At 38.9% G+C, this 27,740-nt stretch overlaps 6 protein-coding genes across 6 annotated transcripts; 4 read left to right on the top strand and 2 right to left on the bottom strand.

The window, feature by feature from the left end:
* Nucleotides 1–989: 989 nt before the first annotated feature.
* LOC108824006 (endoglucanase 9) lies at nt 990–3,131 on the bottom strand. The gene is made up of 5 exons (XM_018597333.2): nt 2,880–3,131; nt 2,297–2,800; nt 2,048–2,197; nt 1,860–1,971; nt 990–1,682 (listed from the first exon to the last, which is right to left on the bottom strand). Exons 1-5 carry the CDS (start codon nt 3,072–3,074, stop codon nt 1,189–1,191), a joined length of 1,455 nt encoding a protein of 484 aa, XP_018452835.1. The 5' UTR covers nt 3,075–3,131; the 3' UTR covers nt 990–1,188.
* A 4,879-nt stretch (nt 3,132–8,010) lies between these two features.
* LOC130499884 (uncharacterized) lies at nt 8,011–12,184 on the top strand. Its single transcript, XM_056994359.1, has 4 exons — nt 8,011–10,549; nt 10,644–11,187; nt 11,277–11,376; nt 11,464–12,184. The coding sequence occupies exons 1-4, from the start codon at nt 8,401–8,403 to the stop codon at nt 12,133–12,135; spliced, it is 3,465 nt and encodes a 1,154-aa protein (XP_056850339.1). The 5' UTR covers nt 8,011–8,400; the 3' UTR covers nt 12,136–12,184.
* A 1,387-nt stretch (nt 12,185–13,571) lies between these two features.
* LOC130499845 (uncharacterized) lies at nt 13,572–15,307 on the top strand. Its single transcript, XM_056994288.1, has 5 exons — nt 13,572–13,912; nt 13,988–14,107; nt 14,225–14,531; nt 14,634–14,846; nt 14,925–15,307. The coding sequence occupies exons 1-5, from the start codon at nt 13,572–13,574 to the stop codon at nt 15,303–15,305; spliced, it is 1,362 nt and encodes a 453-aa protein (XP_056850268.1). The 3' UTR covers nt 15,306–15,307.
* Nucleotides 15,308–15,981: 674 nt separating this feature from the next.
* Nucleotides 15,982–17,661, top strand: LOC130499848 (receptor-like protein 12). The gene has a single exon (XM_056994292.1). It carries the CDS (start codon nt 15,982–15,984, stop codon nt 17,659–17,661), a length of 1,680 nt encoding a protein of 559 aa, XP_056850272.1.
* A 1,881-nt stretch (nt 17,662–19,542) lies between these two features.
* On the top strand, nt 19,543–22,322 carry LOC108827228 (receptor-like protein 12). Its single transcript, XM_018600588.2, has one exon. The coding sequence runs from the start codon at nt 19,698–19,700 to the stop codon at nt 22,089–22,091; it is 2,394 nt and encodes a 797-aa protein (XP_018456090.1). The 5' UTR covers nt 19,543–19,697; the 3' UTR covers nt 22,092–22,322.
* A 384-nt stretch (nt 22,323–22,706) lies between these two features.
* Nucleotides 22,707–27,701, bottom strand: LOC108827225 (SCY1-like protein 2 B). The gene is made up of 14 exons (XM_018600586.2): nt 27,029–27,701; nt 26,783–26,887; nt 26,596–26,703; nt 26,293–26,475; nt 26,015–26,141; nt 25,852–25,913; nt 25,657–25,743; nt 25,464–25,550; nt 25,046–25,159; nt 24,714–24,842; nt 24,449–24,511; nt 24,156–24,317; nt 23,930–24,048; nt 22,707–23,850 (listed from the first exon to the last, which is right to left on the bottom strand). The coding sequence occupies exons 1-14, from the start codon at nt 27,518–27,520 to the stop codon at nt 23,025–23,027; spliced, it is 2,664 nt and encodes an 887-aa protein (XP_018456088.1). The 5' UTR covers nt 27,521–27,701; the 3' UTR covers nt 22,707–23,024.
* Nucleotides 27,702–27,740: the final 39 nt, after the last annotated feature.

A 27,740-nucleotide genomic window follows, 5' to 3' on the forward strand; every position in this document is an offset into this window, starting at 1 on the left:
TAACGGTGTCTACATTTAATGAAAAAACAAACAAAACGGTGCGCTAAGTAATATTTTTGTCTATATATCTTATATATTTCTTTTTGCTATATATGTAATTTTGAAATTTGAGTAAGATTATTCACTCTCTTTTTGTGTGTCACATCACCATTTTTTCTTTCGAACTTATTACATTAAACCATTGAAAAAACAAATACACAGAAAAAGGAACTCTTTATGAATATGACATCTCAACGTGCGGCGCAACGTGATGTCGGTGTTGAATTGTCATTTCATTTGTGCGTTAGTATTAGATACAAACTTTCAATAATCCGTTCTATCTTATGCAAATTTGTGTGTTTTGGTTATATAAAAGAAATTGTTCCTTAAGAAAAGTCGTTTGTCTTCCAGATTCAAATCAACGAGAAAGGATTTACGATTTACTTTCCAAAAGTGTTTTTTCTACACTGTATATAACCAAAAAAACAGTATAAAATGCTTGGTCCACTAAATTTTGAAATTAATAAAAGATTAGGAAACTAATGAAACGGTATAGAAGGAGAATGACGGTCGGAATCACGGAGATGGGTCCCATGAGGCTGACTAATGATTGAGTAAGTACGTGGCGTTTAACAGAGCCAGCTTGGATTGCTCCCTGCTCGTCCGACACCTGGCGAATTCCTCTGCGTCGACCTCGCCTTGGCCGACCTCACACAGTCACACTAGTCTTTTTATTTTTATTTTGTCACAGTCACACTAGTCTTTTTATAATTTTATCTTTTTGGGTTCTAATGTGATATAGATATTTTTAAAAAATCAAGTCTTTTTCAATACATCAGTCTTTTTAAAACAAAAACAAAAACAAAAAGTCACTACTATTATATTACGAGGTCGTGATAATTTCATGCAGCAAAGCCACAGGTCGTGCTTACCCTATACATCATGAGGCATTAGCTATTGACGCTTAGATGTAGATATAAATATAAAGATATAAATATATCCCAAACCAATAAATCATAAGACCACGAGTAGAATTTCTTCCTGGCCCATTAATACTTCATATTTGGGTCTTAGCCCATTAATAATTTTACATTTTAAATTACTTGTCCCTTACTTGAGTTTCACGTTAGGCTTGTGCCAACGGATCTAACTATAAAACAAAGGAACCACACACATCGGAGGAGAAAGTGACACGTTGCCGATCCGATTTCAAGCCGATCTACCGGCGGCGAAGTACGCCAAAGGTCCGACGAACGCCGCGTTGATGTAAGTCGCCGGCTCCGAGTGACTATAATCATCCCTCTGATCCGGATACCCGTCGTTCTGATTCGGCCCTCCCACGATCGCTCCGGTGAGGACGTTAGGGTTAGGGTTCTGACTGTAGAACGACTGGAACCCGCCGTTGCATCCCAGCGGTTTCGAGAGAAGCGCGTGCGAAGGGAGAGACGACGCCCTGTGGTGGATCCTCTTCGGGAAGCTGCGCCCGAATCCGACCATGTACGACATCCCGATCGGATTCTCTCCGAGGATGTAGTCCACTTGCTGCTTCGATACGCTGATCAACGCGTTGGGGACGATGATGGAGCTTCCGCAGTCGAAAGTGTGACGCGTGGCTTTCATGTATTTCGCGTAGGTTGTGAGGAGGAATGTGATGGCCGTTACGTATTGGAGGTTGCTCTGTGGTAGCTTGTACATTAGTCCTCCTGTGATTGTTGTTACCGTTAGTAATGTTTTAGAGAAGTTGCTATAAAATTTATTTTTACAAGTTTGGCGGGCTTATATATATAACTTTTCAAAATTTCGGGGACTTGAGTCGAATGTTTGGCTTGGCCTAAGATGAGTCACTTAGAAGGATTCATGACTGTGTTGAATTTGCTTACCTTGAGTGTATTGGGTAGAGGAAGAGGGAGAGTGTGGGAGGATATTGCACATAAAATTCTCAGCTGATTGTTTGTATTGTTCAAAGTTGCTGTCTTTGTTAAGCAATGCTCTCTGCCAAAAAAAAAGTAACAAGCTTTGTTGTGAGTTTGATGAGTCTAACAGTGAGGATTATAACAGTTAGACGCACCCGTGAGAGAAGAACATAGGCGCCAGCGTATTTGTTGTCCCAGCTGAAGATGTCAGGCTGATCTCCACCTCCTAGAGATTTTATTAAGTTTTCGTAGTAAGGGTTATTGGTTGCTCTCAGCAGCCAGGCTGCACCCCACATCAGCTCGTCCTGTCACCATAAATTCACATTTTAGTATTAGGGTCCAATGTAGAAGTATAGGAGTTTTAGTTTCTTTTGGAAAGAGATAGTGCATATGAAAAAGCAGACCTTGTAACCAGAGTAAGAGCAGTAGAAAGGACAGACTGATGAAGAGAGGGAATCACTGTAAGCGCCTTTGTACTGAATAGCAAACTGCATCACGTTCTTAGCTGTTGCGAGCAGCAAACGCGAGTACTTAGGATCAGCTTTCCTGAAAACCATAGAAGCAGCAGCCAAAGCTGCTGCGGTTTCAGCCGCTACATCCGAACCGGGGTTAGACGAGGAAACAGAGTAGACTGTACGAGGCGTGTCCATGTCCTCAGGCCGTTCCCAGCATTTGTGATCAACGTTAGGATCTCCTACTCCGACGTAAAGCTTCCCCGGAGTGGCTCTAGCACATTTCAGGAGATAATCCGTTCCCCAGCGGATGCTCTCACGTGCGTTTTTGAGCTCAGGACCCATCCGCTTACCGTACTCGAGCGTGCTCCATGAGAGCATCGTGGTTGTAAACGCCATTGGGAAATTGAACTTGATGTTGTCTCCCGCGTCGTAATAACCACCGGTTAAGTCAACCTGCAATATTCACATAACATTCTCCTGCTTTAGTTATCATTTGTTACTGATAATGCTATAACATGTTTTAGGGTGGTACATGAGCGGTTGAGCCATCAGAAAGGCCGGAGCTAGCCCTCCAGGAGACTTGTTGGTCTCTAGGGAGGCGACCGGACCGCTGACCTTGGAAGAATAGCAATGACTTGGAGAGTGCTTCTCTGTAATTTGGATTAGCTTCAGCATTTCTCGTGAGAAGAGACGAGAGAAGCAGAACTAAGAAGAACAGAGAAGTCATTGGCCAAAGACGGAGGAGTTTGAGTACTTTATGAGTTTTTTGAGGTACGAATCTATGACATGGAGGTCCACATATATATATACAGGGAAAGTGTGAGAGAGAGAGAGGGATTTGATCCGGCGCTGATGGAAGCGATGAATACGGCTTTTTGGGAGAAAGTGGCCTTAATTAACCTTAATTTCTCCAATCTAAATCTTTTTCTGGTTAAATTTTTTTAGCTTAATTTATCCGACCAAATCCCCTTTTTCTTTATCTGTCTACTGATTACCTTTTGTTTATCCATTCAAATTCCTCTGTTTTAATGTTAGTTGAATTCTTTCATAAAGCGTTGTAAATAGAGAATTTTATTGATAGAAAATGGAATAAAACTAGGTTTGCCACTAGTAGGAATTAAGAAAGTTTTAATGGTCTCCTGTTTCCTAAGAATCAATTTGTTTAAAAGTGGGCACATTAATCACGGAAATATAAACGCACGTTACGACTTTGCGTCTGCCTAAACGCACACTCCGATGGTCAAAAGCGGGATTGTTTAATAAGACGATAGAAAATATTAGAAGATTTTTGGATCCGTGGATCAGTACATTTCCTAACTGCAAAGTTTAAACGATGTGATTTAACTCTATTCGAAGAAAAAAAATGTTTCAACGGAACTAAACATTAATCTCAACTAAGTAATTCATGAGTTTTAATCACTGAATCAATTTGGGGCGTGTTGTTGATATTAAGCTGAACAATTTTTGTCTTACAAAAACTGATAATAACGGTGATATATCCCTATATACTAAAGCACAAGTCGGTTTGCTAATAAAATCTTGATAAGTGGATATTATTTTAATTTTAAATAAAAAAACTTAAATGAAATTTTTTGCGCAAATAGTTTTTGTTGATTTTTATTTATTTAACTTATATAAAAAAATAAAATCCCGAAAAGTTCTGGCACTCCATCCATGATCTCTCGATCCCTAAAACAGTTAATCTTTTTCAAGATTTAACTCACGATCAGAAATTGTCAGTCTATTTGTTCTCTCTGAAATCTCTTCTTCTAGCCAGAAAGAGGTGGCGGCGATGTCGAAATTTGGAGTTCATGCAGGCAGCTATGAGGAATTGATCGGGCTTTCTGAAAGAATTGAGGAACAAGGAACGAGACGGTGGCGAGAAAGGAATCAGGAAAAAATTTCATCAAACGACGATGATTTGGAGTTTTCGGACTACAGTGCTGCAGCAAGAGGAGATCAGACGAAGATGCTGGACGTTACAAGTTTATTCATAGACATCTATTTTACTGACATGAAAGTTTGGACTGATCGGGGAGAAAGGACGATTTTGGAAAGAAGATTCCCAACACCAGATTATCAGGTATGAGATTTATTTTCTGGGGAAGGGAAAAATCATAATGGCTGTATGTGGATTGTCTTTCTTATTCATTCTTATTGGGTTATGATTCAGTTTTTAGAAGTCTCTGTTCGTGTTCTCAAGAGTAATCAATAAGGTTTTTCATTGGTGGTTGTGTGGTTCGTTACGTTGTTTATCGGTGGATGTTTTGGAAATGTTTTTAATCCCGGAATGGGTTGAGGGCTTCGACGATGAGTACGGGAGATCATGGTTCTAAAGTTGATAAGCAAGACGATTATATAGACGGAACCGAGCGTATTAAACTTACGGTTTCTACATTTTACATAACTGAGAATGGTATTTTAGTGAGTTTCTCATGTGTTTACTCTTTGGCAAGACACGTAGGGACTGGGGACAACACAATGGGATGTAAAAGAATATTACGAAAAAGTTATTTTTAAGAGACAAAGATCGTGTTACAAAAAAAGAAAGACTAGAGCAGAGGCAGAGAAAAAAAGAGACGAAGATCAGAATTATAATTGATATTTTTATATTCTTTTTAATAATAAATATGATAATAACTAAAAAACATTTCATCACAATTTTATTTTATATTCCTCAGTTTCATTTTTTCATATGTAATGCTTTATTGGTTTTGAAAAATATACTAATATACGATGTTTATTTTGTGTCTATATTAGACTGTAAACAACAAAATTATAATTTTAAGTTTACCAATAAGCATAATCTTCAAAATAACATTTTATTTTCACATAAATTTTTATTTATTTGTACCCTCATATTAATATTTATTTTCACTCAAACTTATGTAAAATTCAAAATGACATTTATATCTATTGTATATTATAACACAATATTACGTATCCGTGCGAAGCACGGGAGATAACACTAGTTCGTTATATTTTTGAATGATGGCTACGATTCATTTTAATTTAAAAAAAAAATCAGAAATAGATGGCAATTTTACTTCGTTTGTGAAATAAAAGTATTTTAGAAACATTACTTATTGGGAAATTATTACATCACACCTTTAATTTGTATTTATTTTGATACGTACTGCTTGATAAATTTAATATGTTTAGTTTGAGTTCCCAGGCCACTAAAATGAGGAAATTGGATATATCATACTAAGGATATATACTATGTGCATATGTTGCTTCTAGGGTATAGTTAGGTAGTTTATATAGTTAAATTAGGTTAGGGTCTAAAGGGAGGAGACAAAAGATACGAAGGAAGCGTGAATGGCGCCAAGTTAACGGCGCCGAGTCTTGGGACTTAATCAAAAGTGTTTAGTGTAATGGAGACGAAATCGATGCCTTGATCCACTTTACTACTATCTGTTATTCCTCTTTTTATGCATGTTAGTTATATTATTCTAGATCCCTCCTTATTTGCTTTTTTCCTGGGACATTCTTTTAGTGTTTGCGATAACAAAAGCGAATAAAAAGGGGACAAGGTGTCTGCTCGATGTTGTTACAATGATTATTATTATGGGGTATCTGATCTATTTACCACGGTATCAACCAGACGCGTGATGAAAGAGTAATATGTTATTAGTAATTGTAATCATTCGATGTCACTAATAGGACTCGAATACCATATTATTTATACATTTCCCCCCGTAAGAAGTTAAAGCTTTTGCATGAGACTAATGGAAGATGCGATTTCAAATCTAAGCAACAGCCTTTTTACCTTACACACACTCAGTCTTCCACTCTATGGCCCTACGTCCCCAGTGATACAGCTCGAAGAATTTTATTGGTTTTCTAAACAGCCATGATTTTATATTTGCTAAAGAGGTGTTTCTTTACATTCTTCCCAATATTTTGTTGTTACTTCTGAGTGGCTATCACATATGTTTGACAAGAACAAACAGTCGACGGTTTCCGCGACTCTACTCGACGATTAATCAAAAAGTAGGATTGGTTGATGCACTGTAGAAGTATTACATTGTATAAGTTTGTGAGAAGGTATTAGGTGATCTCGGGTTTATGTTTCTTATACTAGTTAATTGGAAATTTAATATCAATGTAGATTTTCTGTTCTATATACAGAACTTGTTACACAAATTAAAGACTAATCAACAAACTATTATACTTCTAAAGTTTCTGTAAATATCTATCATGTTATTCAGAAGAAGTTTGTATTTATTTGTAATTTATCTGTGTTTGTTTGCAATAGGACTTTTGGTTTTTAATAATAAATTAGGTTTAATTCTAATGGATCGTTAATAATAGTGGGCTTTCACAGGCTAATCAATTTGGAGACCAACCACTGACTCGTCTCTTGCTCGACTCGTGAGACAATTTATTTACCATACGATGTCAGACGTGGATAATCTTCTCGGACAACTCGACCATGCAGAAATCAGTTTCTATTGTCGGAGCTGTTCCTCTGAGTAGTGTAAAGGCTTTTTTTTATTTGTTCAACCAATTTTCGGATGGACATCGTAAGAATGATTCTTTGTTGATTTGACTCTTGATGGCGCATTTGTTGAGTTTCTCTTTGAATGGTTTACATAAAATACAATCCGGTTGGTTAAAGGAATGAAAGAAAACTGAAGTTGATCATTTAGTTAATAATGGTTTTTGAGTGCCAAATAAAAAATGGTTTTGTGTGGAAACTTTTGAGGTCGGTCCACTACTCAATTTCATTGACAAGAAGGAGCTGAAGACTTAGAGAATTGAGTCAACCTAGTCCACCGAGGAGTTGACGGACTTTCTAAGTCGCATCCCCACTAAGGGAGTTTCTTCTTTTTAAGGGAGCGAGTGGAGGAGCATACAACATAACACATTACTTACAACACAAACTCAGAAAAAGAAAGAGATACGATGATGACTCGAAGCCATTGTTATTGCTTTATTACCATCTTTGTCTCCCTCCTACTCCACACTCTTGCTTCTCCTACCCTCAACTTTTGCCGCCAGGACCAGAGGGATGCTCTTTTGGAATTCATGCACGAGTTTCCTACTGCTAAGTCTTTTCCAAGTTCGTGGAACAAAAGAAGCGATTGTTGTTTTTGGGAAGGAGTCAAGTGCGATGATAAATCTGGCCAGGTTATATCACTAGACCTTTCTGATAAATCTCTTAACGGGTCTATGAAAACAAACAGTAGCCTTTTCAAACTCCACTATCTTCGTGATTTATTCCTTACTAATTGCCATCTCCAAGGAGAGATTCCTTCTTCACTAGGAAACCTAAACCAGCTAAGACTCCTTAACCTTGATTGGAACCATGGTCTCACAGGAAAAATTCCAAGTTCAATCGGAAATTTAAACAATCTAAGATACCTTAGATTTGAAAACAATGGTCTCGTAGGAGAAATTCCAAGTTCAATCGGAAATCTAAGCCAGCTAAGACACCTTAGCCTTGGGTGTAACTCTCTCATAGGAAAAATCCCAGCTTCAATTGGCAATTTAGACCAGCTAAGAGACCTAAACCTTGGTTTAAATGATCTCAGAGGAGAGATTCCTTCTGCACTAGGAAACCTTTCTCGTCTATCTAATCTTGAACTTAGGAATAATCAACTGGAAGGTGAAATTCCAACTTCAGTCGGAAACCTCAGTGAACTAAGCACTACAAGAAAACACGGGCTTAGCGACGAAAGTTAGCGACGAAATAATTTCCTCGTAAAATTACGAGGCCTTTACGAGGAAGTTACGTGAAAAGACAATAAACACGTTATTTCGTCGTTAATTAACGACGAAAGAGTTTCGTCGTAAACCAAACGTAAAGGAACGTCGTTTTTACGAGGAAACAGCATTTCGTCGTAATAAACACGTAATAATTAACGTGTAATTAACGAGGAAAATATTTACGTGGTTTTTGCGAGTGTTACCTAATTTTAGGTGACACACGTTTTTTATCTTGTCTAACTACCCATATTTCGTCGTTAATTCGTAGTAAAATCTCACCTACCAATTTCGAACTTTCCTATAAATATGTCATTTGAGGAACATTTGAAACACACCACATGCAAAAGAAAAAAAAATCTAAAAACGTGAAAAAAAAAATGTCTGGTGATGGAAATTATTTAGAGTTGCGGAGATGGATGTACACGCATAGAGATGCTAACGGGAGAGTGACGAAAGAGTATCTGGAAGGACTAGAGACATTTATGCATCAAGCAGATTCTACACCGCTCGCCCAAGAAAGCGGTAAGATGTTTTGTCCTTGTCGAAAATGCAACAATTCAAAACTGGCAACTCGTGAAAATGTTTGGAAGCATTTAATAAATAGAGGTTTCATGCCAAATTACTATATCTGGTTTCAACATGGAGAAGGTTATAATTATGAGAATGAAGCTAGTAGTAGTAATAGCAATTTTCAGAATGAACCGGTTGATCATTTGCATAATCAACATAGATACCATCAGGAGGAGCAGATGGTAGATAATTATGATAGGGTTCATGATATGGTAGCTGATGCATTTGTTGCTCATGATGATGATGAAGTTGAAGAACCTAACATAGATGCAAAAAAGTTTTATGAAATGTTAGATGCTGCGAATCAGCCACTTTACAGTGGTTGTAGAGAAGGTCTCTCTAAATTGTCGTTGGCTGCTAGAATGATGAGTATTAAAACTGATCATAATCTACCTGAAAGTTGCATGAATGCATGGACAGACTTGTTTAAAGAGTATTTGCCGGAAGACAATGTCTCTGCTGATTCTTATTATGAGATTCAGAAACTAGTTTATAGTCTGGGGTTGCCTTCTGAGATGATAGACGTTTGCATCGACAACTGCATGCTCTACTGGGGAGATGATGAGAAGTTAGAAGAGTGTCGATTCTGCAAGAAGCCACGATTCAAACCGCAAGGACGAGGACGTAATAGGGTACCGTACCAAAGGATGTGGTACCTACCAATTACCGACAGATTGAAAAGATTGTACCAATCTGAGGAGACTGCTGGAAAAATGAGATGGCATGCCGAGCATACTCAGACGGATGGTGAGATGACTCATCCATCAGATGCAAGAGCTTGGAAACATTTTAACAAAATATATCCACAATTCGCTAGCAATAGCCGAAATGTGTATATGGGATTATGCACGGACGGATTTAGTCCCTTCGGTATGTCAGGGAGACAATATTCATTGTGGCCAGTCTTTATGACGCCATACAACCTGCCTCCAGATATGTGCATGCAACGGGAGTTTCTGTTCTTGACCATATTAATACCTGGTCCGAACCATCCAAAAAGGTCTCTGGATGTCTTTCTACAGCCACTGATAAAAGAGTTGAAAGATTTGTGGGCAACAGGGGTGAGGACGTACGACTGCTCAACGAAGACAAATTTTACGATGCGAGCGATGCTTTTGTGGACCATAAGTGACTTTCCTGCTTATGGGATGTTGTCTGGGTGGACTACACATGGGAGATTATCTTGTCCATATTGTAATGGAACGACAGATGCATTTCAGCTGAAGAACGGTAGGAAGACAAGTTGGTTCGATTGTCACCGGCGATTTCTTCCCATTAATCATCCTTATCGAAGAAACAGGAAATTGTTTAGGCAGAAAAGGGTTGTGAGAGACACTCCTCCTCCGTATTTAACTGGAGAACAAATTGAACAGCAAATCGATTACTACGGAGCTCAAGAAACAGTTCGTTGTGGTGGTAATTGGCATGTTCCCGGTAATATGCCTGATTATTATGGAGTTCAGCACAACTGGCACAAGAAGAGTATATTTTGGGAGTTGCCGTATTGGAAAGATCTTCTTTTGCGCCACAACCTAGATGTGATGCATATTGAGAAGAATTTTTTTGAGAACATCATGAATACAATATTGAATGTTCCAGGGAAGACAAAAGACAATCAAAAATCGAGGTTGGACTTGCCTGATATTTGCTCAAGACCCGAGTTACATATAAAAAGCAATGGACAAGTTCCTGTACCGGTATTCAGATTGTCTTCAGAACAAAAGTCGGTCTTGTTCAACTGGGTTGCATCAGCAGTGAAGTTTCCTGATGGGTATGTTTCAAACCTCTCTAGATGTGTTGAAAAGGGCCAAAAGTTCTCCGGGATGAAGAGTCATGATTGTCATGTCTTTATGCAAAGACTACTTCCCTTTGCATTTGCGGAGCTACTTCCCACAAAAGTACATGAAGCACTTGCAGGTAATATATTATTACTCACACTAATTAATTTCTTAATTTATTTTTCAAAAATATGCACTAATAATTTGCTTAATTGTTTTTGGAATATACAAAGCCATTGGAGCATTTTTCAGGGACTTGAGCACTCGCACTCTTAAAGAGGATGTCGTAGAACAACTTCACGAGAACATTCCGATCTTATTGTGCAACTTGGAGATGATATTTCCTCCCTCATTATTTGACGTCATGGAGCATTTAGCTGTCCACCTCCCGTATGAGGCATTGCTTCGAGGACCAGTACATTATGGATGGATGTATCAGTATGAGCGGGCCATGAAATATTTGAAGGGAAAGGCAAAAAACCTCGCAAAGGTTGAAGGTTCTATAATTGCTGGAAGTTTGACGGAAGAAACATCTCACTTCACATCGTACTACTTTGCACCTAATGTACGGACCCGACAAAGAGCTCCAAGAAGATATGATGATGGTGGTGTTGCCCCAACATATGCAGTTGCTGGTGTTCCGGATATCTTTAGCCAGATTGGGCGAATGGGTGGGAAAACGAAAGAGGTTTGGTGGTCGAGTGATGAAGACGCCCATAGTGCACACACTTACATTCTACTTAATTGTGAGGATCCATTTATGCGCTATTTTGAAAGGTAACATATATGGAAAGTTCTAAACTAATTGTAATTAAAATATATTTTTCAAATGATGATATAACTAATAAAATATGTGCATTTTACAGCCTATTTGTTAGTCAAGTCCAAGAAGCTATCCCAGGCATATCCACAAGTGAGGTAGATAAAAGGAAAGATCGACACTTTATTAAATGGTTGAAGAGTCAGGTATTTACTCCAATCCGATATTTGTTTCGTCCACGGGGTGTAACGAAAGACGTTTGTTTCAATGTTCTCTTTAATTTAATTTTGCAGGTTGAATATGAGGATCCAGATTATCCCATATGGTTTCACGAATTAGTTCAGGGTCCACTTGCAAAGGTCACCACATCACCAATGTATTTCTCACGAGGCTTTACTTTTCATACGTACGAGTATGGTAAACACCGGGCGACCAGCAATTATGGAATTTGTGTGAAAGGCGAAACCGATTTCTACGGGATCTTGCAGGAGATTATTGAAGTGGAATTCCCTGGGTTATTGAAGCTGAAATGCGTCATATTCAAATGTGACTGGTTCGACCCCGTGGTCAACAGAGGTGTTCGATTTAACAAATTCGGTGTAGTTGCTGTCAATGGTGGAAGGAGGTACAACAAATTCGAGCCTTTCATATTAGCTTCGCAAGCAGACCAAGTTAGCTTCCTACCATACCCGAGGTTGCGAGAATCTGGAATAAGTTGGTTAGCTGTTATCAAAGTTACACCCCGTGGACGAATAATCGGTGGAGAAGAACCACCTTTGCAAGAAGAACACATCAATGAAGTCGAAGAACCTGAACAACAAATGGAAGACATCCTACTCATTGATCCGCATAATCATGAGTATGAAGATCTTCCCGACGATACCACTGACGATGCTGTTGAGGACGAGTTTAATGAAAGTGATGATGTTTCTAGTGTTGAAGAGAATGATGATGTATCTGAATGATGATGTAATTTTTAAAAAATATTATTTATTTTCAGACTTGATTAATGCATTTGGGGTTTAAAGTATGGGGTTTGGTGTTTGAGATTGAGTTATAAGTTAAAGGATGTTTGAGGTTTGGTGTTTGTGGTTTACATTTTTAGGGATTTTAAGGTTATCGACGTTAATTCCTCGTAAAGAAAAACACGGGCCTTGCAAAATCCACGTAAGCTGATTTCGTCGTAAAGCACACGTTAAAAATAAACAAGGGCCTTGCAAATTCCACGTAAGCGTGCGTGGAGTTTACGACGAAATCAGCTTACGTGGAAATAACAAGGCTTTTAGCTGTTTCGTCGTAAAGACCTCGTTAATTTACGTTGATTTAACGAGTTTCGTGTTTAAATCCCTAAAACTCTAAACCCCAAACCCCAAACCTAAATCTATATATGTTTTCACTTAGCAGACACAATAAACCTGTATAATTAACATTGTATGATTAAAAAAATTAAGAATTTAAAACATCAAACCCAAAATTAACCAAAACTTCCTTAACTTATAAGTGAATCATATATAAGGTTTACATTGCTAAACTCAATTCACTCAAGAAGACTTAATAAACATGCATATTTAAAATTTCTTGATTAAATTAACTTAACACATATAGATGTTACTAGTAATGGAATAGGGGTTTAGGGATTTAGGGATTTAGGGTAAAGGGTTAGGGGTTTAGGGATTTACAAAATAACCTCGTTAAAAACTCGTAATCAACGTGTCCTTTACGACGAAAAAAGAAATTATCCTTGCTAATTCCACGTAAGCAAGCGAGGTCTTTACGACGAAACTTGCTTACGTGGAATTAGCAAGGATTGTTTCTTTTTTCGTCGTAATAACCACGCCTATTTACGAAGAATTAACATGTTTTTATGAAATCCCTATACCCTAAACCCCAAACCTCAATATATATATATACGGTTTCGATTCACTTAAAAAATAAATTAAACCTATATAATTAAAATTTCATGATTAAAAAAATAATAAAAATTAGGAATTTGGGGTTTAGGGTTTAGGGAATGTAAAAAACAAATGCTAAATCCACGGTTTCGTCGTAATATCCACGTGACCAAAAAACACGGGCCTTGCAATTTCGTCGTAAAGTTAAAAAGACGGGCCTTGCAAAATCGTCGTAAATAATTACACGGGCCTTGCTGTTTCGTCGTAAATTTACGAGGACTTTACGTCCCTATGTAATCTTATATATACCCGCGAGAACCAGCCACTTCATTTCGTCCCAATTTCCTCTCCTACACCTCCCAAGGTTCTCTCTAATCTCTCTCTAGAATTAGGTGGTTTAGTTTAGTGAATTTAGATAGGTTTATAGTTGATTAGGTGGTTAGTGTAGAGAATTTTGATTAGTTTGATTTCTTCTACTTGTTTTTTCTAACAATCTGAATTTTTTTCAGATGGTTAGAAAGAACAAGCAGAAGAAAACCCCCCACTACAGTCAGATGTTCTGTGGTGATCCTGCTGCTGGATCATCATCTTCAGCTCCCGGTTCCTCCATTCCGGAGATTGTCCCGGAGTCTCAGTCACAGCCACCACCGGTTCCTCCATCTGGTGCACCACCCCCACCTGCTGCACCTCAGGCGGTTCCAGATCCGGTTGCACCCGGATACATTCATCCGGAGTTGCGGGTGCCGCCGACCGCTCCTTTTGCTCGGTACACGGTTGAGGATCTTCTCGCTCAACCAGGCCGAGCCGGTTTACCGGTTTTAGACCCCGACCGACCAGAGGGGACTCGGTGGTACGTAATTTTTTTTATTTAAATATTTTTAAAATTATTAATATTTTTTTTAATATTTTAACTTTGTTTTTTCAGGTTTGGGGTCGACAATTCTGTCGCTACGAGCGTATCCGATATCATCAAAGGATACTTCTCAGAGGCTCACCCAAACTGGAAAAAGACGCCGCACCACGTTAGAAACACGTGGTTCAAGATGTTTGCTGTAAGTTTTTTAAAATAATTATTTTATGTTTAATTTTTATTATTAACTTTTATTTCGTTAATAGTTTTTAACTAATTATTAATTTTTTTGGGTTTAAAAATGCAGCAAAGATACCATTGGTCCATCGGGGTTCATGAGGACGTGAAACGGGAGTTCACCGCAAAGGCGAAGAAGCGGTTGTTGGACACCGTAGGCAACTGGAAGGAGGACTGGATCTACAAGGGTTACAAGGACGGGCAACCCGCTGAGCTGACCAAGGATGTCTACGATGGTCTCATCCGTTACTGGGAGCTGCCATCATCCATTGCGATCTCCAACTCCTGCTCCGCCTCTCGTAACACCAAAGACGAGCACGGCAACGGCCCGATGCTTCACTGTACGGGTCAAAAACCCCATGCCCGTGTCCGCTTGGAAATGGTAATTAATTTCTAATTTTTTTTCATATTAAATATTTTAATAATTAATATGTACTTATATATGTATATTGATTCTAACTTTTTAAATTTTAAATATTTTCAGGCCAAAGAGACGGGACAACTCCCGTCTCTTAAAGAGCTTTACGAGAGGACCCACAAGACCAAGGCGGGGGTATTTGTGGATCCGAGGTCCGAGCAAATCTACAACGATGTCGTTGCTCGGATTGAAGACCGCCAAACCCAGCTGACCCAGCAATCTCCCGATGGAATACCGGTCGTATTATCCACTCAAGAAGTGGATCAGATTTACGAGGAGGTAAAAATTTTACCTTTTAATCTACTTTTAATCTATTTTTTTAAATTATTAACATTAAACTTTATTTTTTCTTTGTAGGTCGTCCCTAAGAAAAAGGGACGTACGTTGGGAATCGGTTCCGTCAACGATGTCCCAAGAGCGACATCGTCTTATGGTCAGAGACGAGCCGACGAAGTCACTGAGCTGCGTTCGGAGTTACACTCGACGCGGACTCAGTTGGCGTCGACGCAGACGGAGTTGGAGTCTACGCGCCAATCATTCCAAGCTCGTATGGGTGGAGTGGAGGGATTTCTGGAAGTTATATCTTCTGGAAATCCCCAATGGGAGGAGTTGTTGGCGGATATGCGACGACGGAACCCGGTTCCCGAGCCTTCTCGTACTCAGCAGCAAGAGGAGGAACTACAGAGGAGGAGTGAAGACCTCTACCGGGAAACGATCCACCGCCCCGGCCCGACTTAGTTTTTTTTTTCTATGTATTAATATTAAAATTCTAAACTTTTATTTATATAATATTTTCGGTTTTAATTTATTCCAAATTTTTAATATTTTCGCATTAGTAATTATTTATATTTCTAATATTTTTGAAATAATTATTTTCTATAATATTAAAATTTAAATTTAAAAAATAAATTAGTTATAAAAATCGAAGCAAATTCCTCGTTAACTCACGAGGAATTGACGAGTAAGTGGACGTGTAAAGAACGACGAAATCTTACGACGAATCTACGTGTCAGGTTCTACGTTCCCTTTACGACGAAAGTTTACGTCTACTTTACGTGTATTATTTACGTTTACTTTACGAGTATTATTTACGTTTTTCTTACGAGGATAGTTTACGTGTATTTTACGAGGAAATATTACGTGTCTTTTACGTGGAAATATAGCGTCCACTTTACGTGGAAATCTACGTGTTCTTTACGACGAAATATTAACCTTCCTTTTACGACGAAATGGGTCCCTCGTACTTTTACGACGAAATGGCGATTAAATATCCGTTACGACCAAACTTTAACGACGATATGCGTTTCCTCGTTAAATCGTCGTAAAGACGTATTTACGACGATTTAGCGAGGAAAATGGTCGTCGTTAAAATCGTGTTTTCTTGTAGTGAAGAGACATTTGGCTGAGCTATAACATGTTATGTGGTAATATTCCTATTTCAGTCACCAATTTAACGAAGCTTTCCTATTTTAACATCCACTCTAATAACTTCACTTCCACGCTTCCATCTAACATGAGTGGATTACACAATTTGAAGGTGTTTGATATTGGTGAAAACTCATTTTTCGGACCTTTTCCTGATTCTTTGTTCAAAATTCCCTCGTTGCTATGGGTTGATTTGGGAAAAAATCATTTCACGGGACCTATACAGTTTGTGAAGAATACGTCTTCATTATCATCTGAGCTTTTTCACCTAGACCTTTCTCATAACGCATTCAGTGGCCTTATCCCGGAATCCATATCTGATTTTTTCAGCTTTGAACAGTTGGTTCTTAGCCACAATAATTTCAGTGGGCCAATCCCTTGTTCTATATCAAAGTTAGTCAATCTCGATTGGCTTGATCTTTCCAACAACAACTTGGAAGGTGAAGTACCAAGTTGCTTATGGAGATTGAGGACGCTGATGCATATGGATCTAAGCTCGAATCATTTCCGAGGATCATTTCCCCATTGGATCTGCAAGCTAAAAGAGTTAAGCTTATTAGATTTGTCCAACAATCTCTTCAACGGCTCCATTCCTCCATGTTTAAGGAACTCCATTGGTTATCTTACAGACATGATTCTGCGTAACAACAGTTTCAGTGGAACTCTTCCAGATATATTTTCCAAAGCTACAAAGTTACAAATGATCGACGTTGGTCGTAACCATCTGGAGGGAAGTCTTCCAAAATCCTTGATTCATTGCAAGGCTCTGAAGCTTCTGAATGTGGAATATAACAGAATCAAGGACAAGTTTCCATATTGGTTGGGATCTCTACCATCACTAAATGTTCTCAGCCTCAGATCAAACGAGTTCTATGGGACGATGTATAAGCGGAATGTCTTCATTGGGTTTCATAGTTTATGCGTCATCGATCTTTCACATAATGACTTAAGTGGAACTCTTCCACCTTCCTATTTTTCCAACTGGCTTGGAATTACCAAAATATACAACTTCTCAGAAATGCCCAAGAGTAAACAACTGATGTTTGGCAGCAGGTATGATTTTAGATCGATGGGAATGGTGAATAAAGGAGTAGAACTGAGGTACGAGAAAATCCGAAAAGACTTCGGAGCCATCAATTTGGCTGGAAACAGAATCTGTGGAAAAATACCTGAATCTATTGGCTTCTTGAAAGAACTGCGTCTTCTCAACTTATCAGGCAACACATTCACAGAGGATATCCCACTAGCCTTGGCAAATCTGACCAATCTTGAGACGTTGGACCTCTCCAGTAATAAGCTTTCAGGTCAAATCCCACAAGATCTTGGCAAGCTCTCATTTCTGTCATACATGAACTTCTCTCATAACCTTCTCCGAGGTCCAGTTCCACGTGGCACACAGTTTCAAAGCCAGAACTGTTCTTCGTTCTCCGACAACCCTGGACTCTACGGTCTCGAAGATATCTGTCACGAAGCCCATGTCCCATATCCCCCCGAGGAATCACCAGAGGCAGAGGAACATATGTTTAGCTGGGTGGTAGCTGCAATAGCATATGGACCTGGTGTATTATGTGGCCTGGTGATTGGACATATCTTTGCTTCACACAATCAAGAGTGGTTCACAGAAAGGTTTGGTCGAAGAAAACTCAGAGTCACCACAAGTGCTCGTTAAGCCCATCTCTTGCAGCCTCTCTAATAAAAGCATTTCTAAGGCATTATGTTGTCCATTGTCCGAAGTCTTGTTCGTGTTTGTACTCAGTTTCCTATGTGTCTTCTCCAAAATACTCGTTTATGTTTCGTTTGTAATTTTCTATTAATGGTTTTGTAATGAAAGTCTTGTAAAAGAAGTATTTGAATTATTGATATAGTTTTCTACTCCACAAGAGTGTGATGTAAGATACAGAACCTCTGATTCAAATACGAATTTTCAATCATAACAATAGAAATACTGATATACATTCACTTTTAGGGTCACTGTGTCACAAGTCCCATATATAAATGGGAACGGTCGCTCGGTGGAACCATCAACTTACCAAACATCTAAAAGAGAACTATCAACTTTATATCTGTTAAAGGATCCAGAAAGAATCGTATACGTGAAAATAGCATAGTAGCAGCCGTGATAAAATAAAATAATATGATAACCGAATCAATGGTGAAGAGCACGGAAAAAGCAGAACAAGTTAAATTTACAGAATCTGAAATCAACCGAAACAACCTTAAAACCTCAAGCTGTAGTAAAGTTTATATGATCGAAGATGCTACTCAAAACTAGATGTTTACAACGACCCTCTCCATTTTCTGAAAAGGTTTCTATATATGTATCACAATTTCACAAGGTACACCTCACACTCTTCATGTGTATAAGCTTCTCTTTACTACACGACCAAACACCAACCTTGAGAGCCTTTGTTCATAATAGGTCCAACTGAGATGGCTGTGAAGTCTCAAATATGAAACCAAATGTAGTCATTTTATCATTTAGTTTAATATAGAACTTACTGTCACTTGTGTTTCACTGTGTGGTACAACCGGTTTTCGCTTCTCTTCACATTTTATCAACACTTTTGCTTCTCCCACACGTCAATCATACTATCCTTGCCCATAACGATTTCGATTTGCTAGAATATAAATGGAGGGATTCCGACGTTCGAAGAACAGCTTTAACTTTAGATATATGAAGGATCCAACAACTAGCCCAAAGTATGTTATGGGAATGCCTTTTCCGTTACGTCACATATATTAATCTAAATTCTTTAAATGTAAATAACATGTTCATGATTAATTATGAATAACACGCTGCAATACTAGCATTGAATTTAAATCACTACAACACATATATAAATTTTATAAGGACGGTATTATGATATGATCGTAACATTTACGAATATGTTTTTCATATATGATTAAAATTTTATTATTAATTAATTTTTGTTAATTTCAGTAAATAAAAAATATAAAATTTTACATTTTCTATAAAATTATTTTTATAAAATGATTATTTGTTTTTTAATGTACACGTGGCATCTCGTCAGTAAAATTAGATAACGCATCATTCATGTCAGCAAAATTAGATGATGCGGTAGCCGATGTGATATGGTATGATTTTGACCAAAAATAAACATTATGTATATTATTTGAAATTTTAGAAAATTTATGTAAATTTTAACACGACCATATAAATCGGGTATGAATTAAACATATCACAATATGTTGGATATGAAATGACAATTTCCAGTTAAAAGTAGTCTAAACCGTTCAGTGCATAATTTTGGTATGGCTAATTATCTGCTTACAAATTAAACTATAAGCAAGATTTGGGTGAAAATTGATGGTCCATTGGGTCTATGTGGAAAGTGGCACAATTCATTCGGTTGTATTTGGTTTGGTAGCCTTCTACGATTTTTCAAAGTTTGCATGATGTATAGACTCTAGCTATAGTTCAAGTATACTTAGAAGGGTTTTCAATGATTTAGAAAAAGAAAAAAAAAGATATACAGAACTTAAATAAAACGTTAAGTGATTTGGGTTTATTTGCATGTGGAGAAAGAGACAAGCGAGTATTCGTTGACGAAGACTTGACAAATCAACGACGACTTGACGCAAGACTTACCAAGTCACTACGTTATAACTTCCTTCTTAAAGAGAACCAGTGAAGCATACATCAGCATAACTCATTACTTTTACAACTTAAACTCAAAAAGAGAGATGATGATTCGAAACCATTGTTATTGCTTTTCTAGTATTATTACCATCTTTGTCTCCGTTGCAATCCACAGTACTCTTGCTTCTCCTACGCTCAACTTTTGCCGCCAGGACCAGAGGGATGCTCTTTTGGAATTCATGCACGAGTTTCCTACTGAGAAGTCTTTTCCAAGTTCGTGGAACAAAAGCAGCGATTGTTGTCTTTGGGAGGGAGTCCAGTGCCATAATAAATCTGGCCAGGTTATATCACTCTACCTTTCTACTAAATCTCTTAACGGCTCTCTGAAAACAAACAGTAGCCTTTTCAAACTCCACTATCTTCGTGGTTTATTCCTTACTAATTGCAATCTCCAAGGAGAGATTCCTTCTTCACTAGGAAACCTTTCTCGTCTCACTCTATTTCACCTTTCTTATAATCAATTGGTAGGTGAGATTCCGATTTCAATCGGCAATCTAAACCAACTAAGATATCTTACGCTTGAGGATAATGGTCTCATAGGAAAAATCCCAGCTTCAATTGGCTATTTAGACCAGCTAAGAGAACTATACCTTGGGTATAATAATCTCACAGGAGAGATTCCTTCTGCACTAGGAAACCTTTCGCATCTATCTAATCTTGAACTTGTGTATAATAAACTGGAAGGTGAAATTCCAACTTCCATCGGAAACCTCAGTGAACTAAGAGACATTCGGCTGAGTTATAACATGTTATGTGGTAACCTTCCTATTTCAGTCACCAATTTAACGAAGCTTTCCACTTTTGACATCCACTCTAATAACTTCACTTCCATGCTTCCATCTAACATGAGTGGATTCCACGACTTGGAGGTGTTTGATATTGGTGAAAACTCATTTTTCGGACCTTTTCCTCATTCTTTGTTCAAAATTCCCTCGTTACGATCGGTTAATTTAGGAGGAAACCATTTCACGGGACCTATACAGTTTGTGAAGAATACATCTTCATTATCATCTGAGCTTTATTATCTAGGCCTTTCTCATAACACATTCAGTGGCCTGATCCCGGAATCCATATCTGAATTTCTCAACCTTGAAGAGTTACATCTTAGCAACAATAGTTTCAGTGGGCCAATCCCTTGTTCTATATCAAAGTTAGTCAATCTCGATTGGCTTGATCTTTCCAACAACAACTTGGAAGGTGAAGTACCAAGTTGTTTATGGAGATTGAGTACGCTGAAGCTTATGGATCTAAGCTCGAATCATTTCCGAGGATCATTTCCCCATTGGATCTGCAAGCTAAAAGATTTAATCTCATTAGATTTGTCCAACAATCTCTTCAACGGCTCTATTCCTCCATGTTTAAGGAACTCCATTGATTATCTTACAGACATGATTCTGAGTAACAACAGTTTCAGTGGAACTCTTCCAGATATATTTTCCGACGCTACAAATTTACAAATGATCGACGTTGGTCGTAACCATCTGGAGGGAAATCTTCCAAAATCCTTGATTCATTGCAAGGCTCTGCAGCTTGTGAATGTGGAGTATAACAGAATCAAGGACAAGTATCCTTCTTGGTTGGGATCTCTACCATCACTAAATGTTCTCAGCCTCAGATCAAACAAGTTTTACGGGCCATTGTATCAGCAGAATGTATCCATTGGGTTTCAGAGTTTATGCGTCATGGATCTTTCACATAACGACTTGAGTGGAACTCTTCCACCTTCCTATTTTTCCAACTGGCTTGGAATTACCAAAATATACAACTTCACAGAAATGGTCACAGGTTACAACCTAAGGTTTGGCTACAGCTATGATTTTAGATCGATGGAAATGGTGAATAAAGGAATAGAGATGAGGTACGAGAAAATCCGAAAAGACTTCGGAGCCATCAATTTGGCTGGAAACAGACTTTACGGCAAAATACCTGAATCTATAGGCCTCCTGAAGGAACTGCGTCTTCTCAACTTATCAGGCAACGCATTCAGAGATGACATCCCACTAGCCTTGGCAAATCTGACCAATCTCGAGACGTTGGATTTATCGAGTAATAAGCTGTCTGGTCAAATCCCTCACGATCTTGGTAAGCTCTCATTTCTGTCATACATGAACTTCTCTCATAACCTTCTCCGAGGTCCAGTTCCACGTGGCACACAGTTTCAAAGCCAGAAATGTTCTTCGTTCTCCGACAACCCTGGACTCTACGGTCTCGAAGATATCTGTCACGAAGCCCATGTCTTGTATCCCACATTGCAACACTCCGAGGAATCACGAGAGGCAGAGGAACATATGTTTAACTGGATAGCAGCTGCGATAGCATATGGACCAGGTGTGCTCTGCGGATTGGTGATTGGACATATTTTCGCTTCGCACAATCAAGAGTGGTTCACAGAAACGTTTGGTCGAAGAAAAATCAGAGTCGTCACAAGTGCTCGTTAAGTCCATCTCTTGTACTCTCTCTCTCTCTCTAATAAAAGCATTTTAAGACATATGTTGTTCAATGTCTTCTTCGTGTTTGTACTCATCTTTTCTTTTAAGTGTGTCCTCCGAAAGACTTCTTCAGTTGTTTGTGTTTGTTTGTAATTTTCTCTAATAAGGGTTTTGTAATAAATATTTTAGTGGTATTTGATGTATCTTGGACTGAAAATGTATACATGATTTTTTTTCCTATTTAACTTGTCGCAGTCCCGTGAAAAAAAGTTCTACAATCTCTTTAGGATCGCAGGTTAGTCACCAGTACAATTTTATTACTACATGAAAGCCGTAAAAAGGAAGATAGTATGAAGCAACGTGTGAGCAATAAAGAAAACAGAACAATATAAACACATTTTGTGTATTACGAGGATTCACAACCTTAAAAACTAAAGCTGTAGTACCAGAGCATTTAACCTGACCTCGGCAACAAGTACATTCCAATCAATTTTTTCATAGCAATTGTGTTTACACAGGCCCAAAGCATTTACTGTGTTTCACTGGGAAGGTTACTTCCCACACACGTCAATCATACTAACAACGATTTCCGTCTTTTAAAAGAGAAATGGAGGGATTCAGACATTTGAAATATAACTCAATTTTAAGAACACCCGTATACATGAAAATAGCCTACCATCCAAATGACCAAAGAAGCAACGGCTAGAGCAAGAAAACAAACAGAACAAAATTTACACAATTTGAGAGAGACGGAAACAACCTGAAAACATGAAGATGCACTTAGGTTTATATGTGAACAGAACTAATCCAAGAAGATGCTTACATAAACATCTCCATTTTTTCTGAAATTTTCTCTCTTTATCACAGAGCATATCGCGCACTCTCCATGTGTATAAGCTTCTCTTCACTGCAAGATCAAACACTAACCTCGGGATCCTTTGGTCATAGTAGATCCAATAGAGATGTTTGTGAACCATTGGGCTTTGAGGTGCCACCTCGACCTCTTCCCCTTCCTCTTCCCATTGCTGTCGAAGGTGGTGGCGCAAGTTTCATTGCAGGCTGACCGGTTTTGCTTGAGCCGAATATGGAGCTGATGTCTGCTGCTGGCTTTTGGTTATTGTTAGAACCGCTGGAGAAAGATGGCACTCCTTGGCTCTGTTTTTGCTGGGGTGGTTTCAGCGAAGACAAGGAGGCATTGCTGAATGCCCAGTTGTCATTGTTAGCTGTCTGAAACGGAGTGCCGGCTGTTAAATTGTTGCTAAAACCAGATGCTGTGCCATTTTTCAGACCAGTAGAAGCAACAGAAGTGCCGTTGTTGGGACGTGGAGGCCAATTAGCAAAAGGATCTAATTCATCAAAACCAGGAGTAGAAGATGTTCCTGTGTTTAGCTGTGTCTCATCTACTATTGCTGGAGCAGTGAGGTTTGAAGATTGTCTTGGAGGCCACTCAATGTCCACTGGAGGGCATGTGGTTGGCGCTGTTGACTTGTTTTGCAAAGTAGAAATGGTCGATGGCTGTGACTGGTTTGAGGATTGGTTAAACTGATTGTTTGTTACTTGATGAGAAGACGCATGATTTCCCACAGCAGAAGCTTTGCTAGGAGAACCCCAATCTTCATCCCAAGCTGGACTGCTCTTTGCTGCAGAAGCAACCTTCTCGGGCGTTTGGTTCGACGATTGAAACGGGACTTCATTTGCAGCAGAATGAGGTTTCACCTCTGGGATTCCAGAATCACTCACTGTAACTCCTCTTTTTTCCTCTATTTTCCTGTTTCAAGAAACACAAGTAGATCATAGTAAGACAACACCACTATAAGGATGTGGAAACACTTCCTAAGTACTGATACCTAAGAATATCCTTGACAAATAGCATATATTTGGCAAACTGCTGGACGTTAAGCTGTTGGGCAGTGAGAAGCGGCATCATCAGGGTAAGCACATGTTCCGCTGTAAATTCAACTCCATACTAGAGAACAATGACAGAGAAAGAGTGATGCTACAGAAGATAGAGAAGAAGGAAGTCAAGAGGTTCAAATTTCAAATATGAAGGTGAAATTTGAGCATGTCTCCTACCTGTTTGAGAATTGCGTTTGCGATGGCAAGAGTACACATAAGGGTAGGAGCAGAACGATCAACAGCAGTACAACGCTGAACTGTTTGCAGGATTTCAATAACAGCGGGTTTATCAAGCGTTTGAACCAGCTCTGCTAAGCAGAGCAAAGCATTTACTCTGACCTAAAAACCAAGTATATTCAAATCAAAACTTTGATAAAAGATGGGATTAATTTACATAAGAGTCTTGACTTTACAGCTACTGATTTTATTTAAACAAAATCAGGCTTAGATAATCAAACAAGTCAACATACCGCAGCAACTGTAGTTTTGAGAGCCAAGCCATGTACGCGAGGCAAAATTGCTTCCTTCACAACCTGCAAAACAAGAAGGAAAAAGAAAATTTTAAGTAAAAGAACTCATCTAGTGTTGAATTACAATACTCTGCCCAACTTAACCACAGATCCTAAATGTGTGCGACACTATTGCTGTGCAGGCCACACGTAGAAACTGAATTTACCCTTTTGGAAAAAAATATTCTTCTAAAAATATGTGAGAAAGAAAACTACTACACACTACCTGACCATCGAGTTGCTTGGCGACAGATGTGGATCTTTTAAGAACTTCCTCCTGTATGCGGACATCATTATCATTGTAGGCTCGGAGAATCAAAGGGAGGACATGCGACACCAGATGCTCGCTATCAGTCTGAAACGTTGAACAAAAATTTAAGCCAAGTAAGGATTTCACCCCTTCAATATGAAAGCTTTCAACCAGACTACTATAGATAAAAGACAAGTCAGAAATAGCTGTCAAAAAGATGTGTCTGGCTAGAGAAATTGAAGCCCGTAAACATGTGCAGGGTAAGAAAAAACATAATGCAGTAATGCATACACATTGATCAACTTTACCTTGTTAGTAATAAGCTCTGCATGCTTTACAAGCAACAGTAACGTATCACCAGAAGCAGTACTCAGAACAGGAACAAGAGCCGGTAGTGTTATCAACTCAAAGTCATTCCTATCCTGCAATGTCATTTTCAGATTACAACAACTAAGCATATGGTCAAACACCATTGTTGACACTCTATTGATCAAAAACAATCGCTAGAGGAAGTTCAAATTTTTGTACGAAGTTACAGGTTGAGAAATAACCATCTAACAACAAACACCATTTGTTGCAACTAAAACAATCGAGGGGGAACATTTCATCGCATAAAAGTGTGTGAGAAGAAAAACTAGTTCTATCTAGAAACCAATGGCACCTATAAATCAATAAAAATCTAGTGAAGAGACCCATGGGACTCTGATTCACCGAATTTAAAATTACCTGAGACTGTGCTATAGTTAGAACCATTGGCAAGATGATTGGTTGCAAAACCAAATTTCTAAGTTCAGCACAAAGAGGTGGGAGCACCTGCATGATACAATCTGGTTCGCTTAGTTGATGCAAGAACAATCACTTGATCATCGAATATTATTCTATCAAATCGCAAAAAAACAAAAGTCATTAAAGTGACTACCTTATACCGTAACACACGGGAATCAAAATCTTTCCACATATCTGATAATGCTTTTAAGAACTCGGACTTCTGCATGTTGTCTCTTTCCTGCAATAAAAGTTAGAAGTGTTTCGAAAAGGTTATCAGATTTGAGATATGTTTTCCACCATCTACGTACAGCCTGTTGAAACAAAGATTGGAAGTGTGTACACGTACAAGCATGTGATCAAGAAAACGCAGAGCACGTAACCTAGCGTCGCTTCGGAAAAAACTAGATCCTGCAGAGTGAGAGTTCAACGCAAAGATGTAAGTAACAAGCAAGGAGAGAAACCTGTTACGAAGAAATCAGGAAAGCTGCATCAGGATTATGTCTTCTTACCCGTAAAATCTAATGCTGTTGGTCTATAGGTCTCGTTCATTGATAGCATCCTTTGCAAATCAGGTACCAAGTCCGAGGGTATAGATGAGAAAGATTCATTTGTTATATAGTTCAACGTGTTTAGGTACTGCAAGAAATTTCAAGATAACCATCATCAACCGTGGAATCTAAAGAAATGTTTCAATTAATTTATACAAGATAACAGAAAGTAATCCTAAGACATATCAGCCAGCTTATATCTGAAGATCAAAAATAACGAGCTCGGGTGTTAGAGTTACCATCTTGACATTGTTATTGCAGTCTAACAACGGTTTCCGAGCAACTAAATGATAGGCAAGGCATCCAAAACTAAAAATGTCCGACGAAGCTCCAGCTGAAGGACTTTTGCTGCGCACCAGTTCAGGTGCAGTGTAATTTAGGGATGGCTGGACTGGCAGCATCGAATCCTCGACGTCATATTCCTGCATGTTCCATATCAAAAGTCAACAGTCATCATACATAGGAAGTTATCTAACGTGTACAGTTGAATACAACAAATAGACGTACAGCAGTCTAGTAACATTGTCAAAGTTTAAACTCACAGAATAGTGGAATGATTGAATGTTATCCAAATTCCCAGCCTGCGCTGCTGAAATAGCAAAACCAAAACCCGCAAGCTTCCAAGAACCAGCTGAGGTAATAAGAACATTCTGCAACGAAGTCACAACTCCACTTGTTAAGTAAACGAATACAAACAACTTGGAAAACAAACAAGTAAAAAAAAGTAACCTCGGGAGATATGGCTCGGTGGATGAGATGGGCGTTATTGTGGAGAAAGTTCAGTGTCTCAGATATCTGGAGCAGCCCATGCTTCACCTCTAACAAGCTCATCTCCTACACAATTATAGCAAATAATAACCAATCAGCCATTCTCTCACTACAAGCAGTTGTCTCCAAGCCAAGGTTGACCTCGAATTAAGTTGCAGTGACAGCAAAAAACATGATAGAACGGATAATAGAGCACAAAAATCTCACCATTGACTTCAGATCTTTGGGTACATTAGCCACATTCTCCACATTCCCAAGCGCGTTAGCCACAGAGGCAAAGAGCGGCTCCGTAACCAAAGCCATAGCATTCTTATTCTCATCGAGCGCCTGCACCACGTGAACCACACCGGGATGCCTCAACCTCACCAACTTCCCCGCATCAGCTCGAATCAGATCAAGAAACGCGTCTTCCGCTGCCTTAGACAGCCCAGCTCGGACACGAGCCTCCGACAAAGCACGCTTATCAAGCATCCAGACGCATACTGTCGGATACTGCTGAGAACGCGTGGTGTCACGCGCTTTGGCTGCGTACAGCTTCCAAGCGAGGCCAGGACCAGCGGAACCGATCTGATCGAGAAGCTCGTAGTCCTGAAGAGGCTTAGGTCCCGTGACTTCTTGTACTGTGGTTTGCACCGTCTTCTCGATCACAGCCGCTGTTCTGGCCAGAGCTTGAGTAAACGTTTTCATGTTTATCGACATTTCTGGCGGATTTACGACAATGCTACAAACCGGTGATCGGACAAGAGATCTACGAACAGAGAAGAGTGGAGAATGCGTATCTTAATGGGATCGAGGAGGAAGACGATGGCGGATCGAAGATCAGAATCGTCTTCTTCCTTCCCCACCTCTCTTGGCAACTTGTCTGTTTGATTTTTCTTTTTTTATTTTCCTTAATTGCGACACACCTAACAGTCTTTTA

Source organism: Raphanus sativus, chromosome 9, assembly GCF_000801105.2.
Source record: "Raphanus sativus cultivar WK10039 chromosome 9, ASM80110v3, whole genome shotgun sequence".
NCBI classification, from domain to species: domain Eukaryota; kingdom Viridiplantae; phylum Streptophyta; class Magnoliopsida; order Brassicales; family Brassicaceae; genus Raphanus; species Raphanus sativus.